General features: G+C 43.0%; 1 protein-coding gene and 1 long non-coding RNA gene across 2 annotated transcripts; one reads left to right on the top strand and one right to left on the bottom strand.

Annotated features, from left to right (window-relative positions):
* Positions 1 to 588: 588 nt before the first annotated feature.
* LOC123741692 (uncharacterized) lies at positions 589 to 3,035 on the top strand. Its single transcript, XR_006769208.1, has 2 exons — positions 589 to 2,427; positions 2,553 to 3,035. It is a non-coding gene; the product is annotated as an uncharacterized lncRNA (long non-coding RNA).
* Positions 3,036 to 3,363: 328 nt separating this feature from the next.
* On the bottom strand, positions 3,364 to 5,904 carry ndua6 (NADH dehydrogenase 1 alpha subcomplex subunit 6). The gene is given in 3 exon segments (NM_001141063.2): positions 3,364 to 3,579; positions 3,845 to 3,960; positions 5,742 to 5,904. Coding segments are annotated over 3 exon segments (387 nt in total). The 5' UTR covers positions 5,881 to 5,904; the 3' UTR covers positions 3,364 to 3,447.
* Between the last annotated feature and the right edge of the window lie 263 nt (positions 5,905 to 6,167).

Raw genomic sequence — 6,167 nt, 5'->3', positions numbered from 1 at the left:
TCACATGTGCTCAGTGTGAACCTGCTTTCATCTGTGAAGAGCACAGGGCGCCAGTGGCGAATTTGCCAATCTTGGTGTTCTCTGGCAAATGCCAAACGTCCTGCACGGTGTTGGGCTGTAAGCACAACCCCCACCTGTGGACGTCGGGCCCTCATACCACCCTCATGGAGTCTGTTTCTGACCGTTTGAGCAGACACATGCACATTTGTGGCCTGCTGGAGGTCGTTTTGCAGGGCTCTGGCAGTGCTCCTGCTCCTCCTTGCACAAAGGCGGAGGTAGCGGTCCTGCTGCTGGGTTGTTGCCCTCCTACGACCTCCTCCACGTCTCCTGATGTACTGGCCTGTCTCCTGGTAGCGCCTCCATGCTCTGGACACTACGCTGACAGACACAGCAAACCTTCTTGCCACAGCTCGCATTGATGTGCCATCCTGGATGAGTTGCACTACCTGAGCCACTTGTGTGGGTTGTAGACTCCGTCTCATGCTACCACTAGAGTGAAAGCACCGCCAGCATTCAAAAGTGACCAAAACATCAGCCTGGAAGCATAGGAACTGAGAAGTGGTCTGTGGTTACCACCTGCAGAACCACTCCTTTATTGGGGGTGTCTTGCTAATTGCCTATAATTTCCACCTGTTGTCTATTCCATTTGCACAACAGCATGTGAAATTTATTGTCAATCAGTGTTGCTTCCTAAGTGGACAGTTTGATTTCACAGAAGTGTGATTGACTTGGAGTTACATTGTGTTGTTTAAGTGTTCCCTTAATTTTTTTGAGCAGTATATTTCAGGATGTTGTGTATGACTGAAAATAATCAGAATTCATGTAAACATTTAAGTTTTGAAAACAGCTCATTCAAAAAAAGTGGTTTCTTGGCACAACTGACCCCGGGTATGCATAGGGACAGGGTAGGTTGAGCTACCTTGGAGTAAGTGGGTGCTGGTAGGTCAAAGTTTAATTCATGGAATGGGGGTGTGGTATATTGTATATCTGAAATGTATGCCTACATTCAGATATAGATCACTCTATTCAATATTATTAACCCTTCCATTTCTTGACCAGTTGTCAGGGACAGGGATGTTGTTTTGATGTGCCAATTCATAGGCAAGTTCTCTGCATGAGGCTACTAAGCCCATGAATGCAAAAAATTATAATACTAATGGGGTACTAAGCACATGAAAGTGCTCTGCGAGATTCTTGATAGGTTTAGCATGCTCAGACTGTCATCAGATAAGACCTTGTGTGCCTCTGCTACTTGGTCACATGATTAATGTTGTATGGTTTCTTAGAAACAAGGGGTGGCTAAACTAACCTTAAGGCTCAACTTACCCCACTGTCCACAACAGCATTTACTGATATGCTACTTACTGAAATGTTTACATTTCTTTAATCAATAACTATTGTAGTGATGATACATTATTGCTGATTGCCATGTATGGTAACTGTGCATTTTATTGCTATTGATATTTGTAAATATTGCTGACATACTGGAAAACATTTACAGATCACATGAAGAAATAAATGTACTGCTGCAATTCTTGCTACTACAAATGTAGTGTTTTGTACTACAGCTGTACTACGGGTTCAGCTCCGTTTGCAATACATTTTCATAAAAACACTTAATTAATCATGAGAAATATTTGAGTAAAAGGAGGGCGCAGGCTCAGAGGCGATGCTTGGGTGCATCCAAAATAATCTCTCCGCATTGCTGCGAGCGTCAAAGGCTTGGAAGATGGCGTCGGTCTTGGTTCGTCAGGCCAGACTGTTGGTGTTGAAAAACAGTCGTGTACCAACATTTTCTGGGTTTTATGCTAATGTATTCGGAGAGGCACCATCTCATTACCGAACAGTTGTGTACTCAGCATCAGGTGGTATTTTGCCAAAACCCAAGAAGGTGAGTGCTGTCTTGTGAAAATATGCGCAGGTCATTAATGAAATCAATGAGTGGGGAAGGAATTTAGTAAAGGTGCCTGAAAGTTATTTGTGCATGATAAAATGGCCAGGCAAGATTTGTAATTATATCTTATAAATTAATAGGAGTGTTTAATCGCAGGTAGGATCTCGGTGAGCCTATACCTCTCCATTTCACTTGAAGTGTTATAAATACATGCCTGTTTAAATGTGTAAAGCATGCATCATGTTGTAAATTATTTATGACATTCATTTTTTATTTTATCCTGGTAGCCATTGTGTATAAAATCACACAGCATTGCAGGCTAACATAGATATGTTTTTGTGATGGAATTGTTGACAATGGTCCAGACCTCATTTGGCCTCTTCCGGATTGCTGTGGTTGTGATCCCCTTCCTGTATGTCGGAACTCTGATCAGCAAGAACTTTGCTGCGCTGCTGGAAGAGCATGACATCTTCGTCCCTGAGGATGATGACGATGATGACTGAAGGGTCTGTATGCTCCAACATATGACCTGGGTATGTTGTATGTATAATGATCAATAAAATCAACTTCAGACGATTGATCTGTTAACATTTAAGCAATAAAGATGACATTTGACCTCACGGAAGATGAGGCCTATTACTGTGTTCTCCCTCAACAGAGCGTAATGTGTCGCCTCTCAAGACAACGGGAAGACGTGTGACAGCTGAAAAGACTTGATGATCTTAAACTCAAAGCCATTCTGGTGCTTCTCTCCCCATCCATTGTGATGTGTGCCTGCCTGGATACAGAGCTGTTTTAGAGAAGTGATAGGACTAATTCCTCCCTAGTGATAATGTTTACCTGCACAGATAAGTCTTACTAAATAAAATAGATCGATGTGCAGAAGGAAACCCTTGGATCAGTTGCTTTTGATTTAGCCAGTGATATCTTCTACATTGATGGAAATATTTGTTCTGTTTTCAATCATTCTGGGGATATTGATTTACGTGGGAAGGCCTTAATCAGGTGACAGGCCTGCATAGGTGTCCCTATTTATCTGGTTTCTGATATAGGTTATCAGAACCCTTGGTGCTTTTTATTCCAACCCGTTGCATTTGTTTTTGATGAACTGATCTAATAAAGTTGACCTATATGTAATGTCCCTCAGTGGCATGTCATTCATGACAATTCAGAGGCTTATCAACTAATAACTGGCTTATTGAATGGGAGTGGGTACAGGGTAAACACAGTGTCCATGACAACCATACTGGTATTCCTTGGTCTCAGCATCCATCTTCTGAACTTATGATCACTAAGGGCTAGTTTGCACAAACACTTCTGTATCACATTAAAGCATCTCTATTGTGGCAACGCAGAGGAATAGCTATGCAGTGCACAAGGAGAGCCTTCCAACTTCAAGTGGGAAGTAACAGTCCCATGACTGTTTTCACAAAATGAAAACATTTGTACAATGAGGACTTGACAAGATTGGGTATTATGTGTATATTTACAGTTCAATAAGGGGAAGCCTCTGTTACACTGGACAAAACAGGGTGGAAAGTACAGGGAGCAGTTCAATTGTCATGTCCAACATAAAATCTGGACAGAAAGTCCGCAGGGCGTGGTACCTCCGTCTCATGGAAATAGCGCATAATGTGGGTCTTCTGCTTCCAGACATTGATGGTCTCCTGCAGCTCCATCTTACCCTATTGTAACCAAAAGTATGCAAAGAAAACATCACTCACTACACTTGATACGTGACCAGTGAGCTTTGTAAATATTCCCGTCAAAGTTGTTTTCTTCGAATGATTTGGATGCGTCACATGTAAAATTATGTAGAGCATGACAGCCCAGTTATCTAGACAGTTTGTATCTCGGTCTGGCAGTATAACACTAACCCACCGTGCCACTAAGAAACTAGGCTAACTGCATGAGAGAAAATTGACTGCTTGGGGAGCAGAGTAGACTAACCTTAATGACAAGCATGTCAATCACACGGGGGTCATTGACGTGCTTGTTCCTGTCAAACATCTCCCTCACTTTGTCTGTTCCCTGGCGAGCTGTGATGTCCAGCTGAAAGGTAGTCACTGTGGGACAAAACATAAGACAAGATGTCATCCTATAAAATTCCCACAACAAGCTCAAAGAAATATGCATATTAATGCTTTACTTATCACAGTCCCTACTTATCAAATTGCTAATCATGTGGCCTATCTGCAAATGTAGGAAGTGTATTGTACTGTCCATCCATAAAAAATAAAAATAGTGATTAATGAAGATAAACTAGCAAGCTGCTAGTACGCTGAACAAAAGTATAAGATGCAACATGCCACAATTTCAAAGATTTTTCATAAGGAAATCAGTCAATTGAAATAAATGAATTAGGCCCTAATCTATGGATTTCACATGACTGGGAATACAGACATGTATCTGTTGGTCACAGACACCTTTAGAATATAAAATAAAGTAGGACGTATATCAGAAAAACAGTGATTATCTGGAGTGACCACCATTTGCCTCATGCAGCACGACATCTTCACAGAGTTGATCAGGCTGTTGGAATGTTGTCCCACTCCTCTTCAATGGCTTTGCGAAGTTTCTGGATATTGGTGAGAACTGGAACACGCTGTCGTACACCAGCGCATCCCAAACATGCTCAATGGGTGATGTGTCTGGTGAGTATGTAGGCCATGGAAGAACTGGGACACTTTCAGCTTCCAGGAATTATGTACAGATCCTTGCGACATGGGGCAGTGCATTATCATGCAGAATCATGAGGTGATGGCAGTGGATGAATGGCACGACAGTGGGCCACGGGATCTCATCAAGGTCCATTCAAATTGCCATCGATAAAATGCATGTGCTCAGTGTCCGTAGCTTATGCCTGCCCACACCATAACCCCACCAAGAGGCACTCTGTTCACATTGGTGACATCAGCAAACTGCTCTCCCACACAACGCCATACACACTGTCTGCCATCTGCCCGGTACACTTGAAACTGGGATTCATCAGTGAAGAGCATACTTCAGCATGCCAGTGGCCATCAAAATGTGTGCATTTGCCCACTGAAGTCGGTTACAACGCCAAACTCAAGACCCTGGTGAGGACAACAAGCACACAGATGAGCTTCCCTGAGACAGTTTCTGATTGGGTTTGCACAACTGAAGTTTGTGCAGAAATTCTCAGTTTCCTCAGCTGTCCGGGTGGCTGGTCTCAGATCCTGCATTTGAAGAAGCCGGATGTGGAAGTCCTGGGCTGGTGTGGTTACACGTGGTCTGTGGTTGTGAGGCCGGTTGGACGTACAGCCAAATTCTCTAAAACAATATTTAAGGTGGCTTATGGTAGAGAAATAAACATTAAACTCTCCAACAACAGCTCTGTAGTAAGCATGCCAATTGCACACTCTGTGGCATTGTGTTATGTGACAGAACTGCACATTTTAGAGTGGCCTTTTACTGTCCCCAACACAAGGTGAACCTGTGTAATGATCATGCTGTTTAATCACCTTCTTGACCTGGCAGGTGGATGGATTATCTTGGCAAAGGAGAAATGTTCACTAACAGGGATGTAAACAAATTTGTGGAACATTTCTGGGATCTTTTATTTCAGTTCATGAAACATGGGACCAACACTTTACATGTTGCAATTTATATTTTTGTTCAGTGTGGACACATAACGTTAGCTAAGTGTGGCCATAGATTGAAAGTATATGTTAGCTTACTTAAATCGACAAGATATGTAGCCAATGAGCTAAATAAATATATAGCTAGAGTGCCTTACAGCTAGTTAACGTTAGCTGTTTTAGCACGACCTTGACGCTGGGATCCAGCTCGTGTGGATCTAATACAAAAGAAGAGCTTGTTTTACCTGTGTTTGGAACCTCTCTGTACCAGGCACGATACAGTTCCCGAACTCGGCGCTTGGCTTCATCCAGATCCCTGCTGAAAATCGGTTTAACAACTTTAGCAGCACCAGCGGCTGTCCGGGTCGCCGCGCTGGACGCCATGTTTGTTTCTTTCATCTTCTTCCCTGGTTAGCATCGTTTATAATTCTGACTTGAAACATGTATTAGTGCTGCCACCTGGCGTAGAGGGGGACATTCATCTGCTTCATGTGGGCTCACCATCTCAACCCCATCGAACACCTTTGGGATGAATTGGAACACTGAGTGCGAGCCAGGACTAATCACCCAACATCAGTGCCCGACCTCACTTATGCCATTAGACTAGCCTACATACCATTACGAGTTAGGCCTAGTACAGAGTTCTAACTGAGACTAGTGTAAATCAGCTG

The sequence above is a fragment of the Salmo salar genome, chromosome ssa03 (assembly GCF_905237065.1).
Source record: "Salmo salar chromosome ssa03, Ssal_v3.1, whole genome shotgun sequence".
In the NCBI taxonomy this organism is placed as follows: Eukaryota; Metazoa; Chordata; class Actinopteri; order Salmoniformes; family Salmonidae; genus Salmo; species Salmo salar.
The sequence above is the reverse complement of the archived record's forward strand: the minus strand, read 5'-3'. Positions and strand labels throughout refer to the sequence as shown.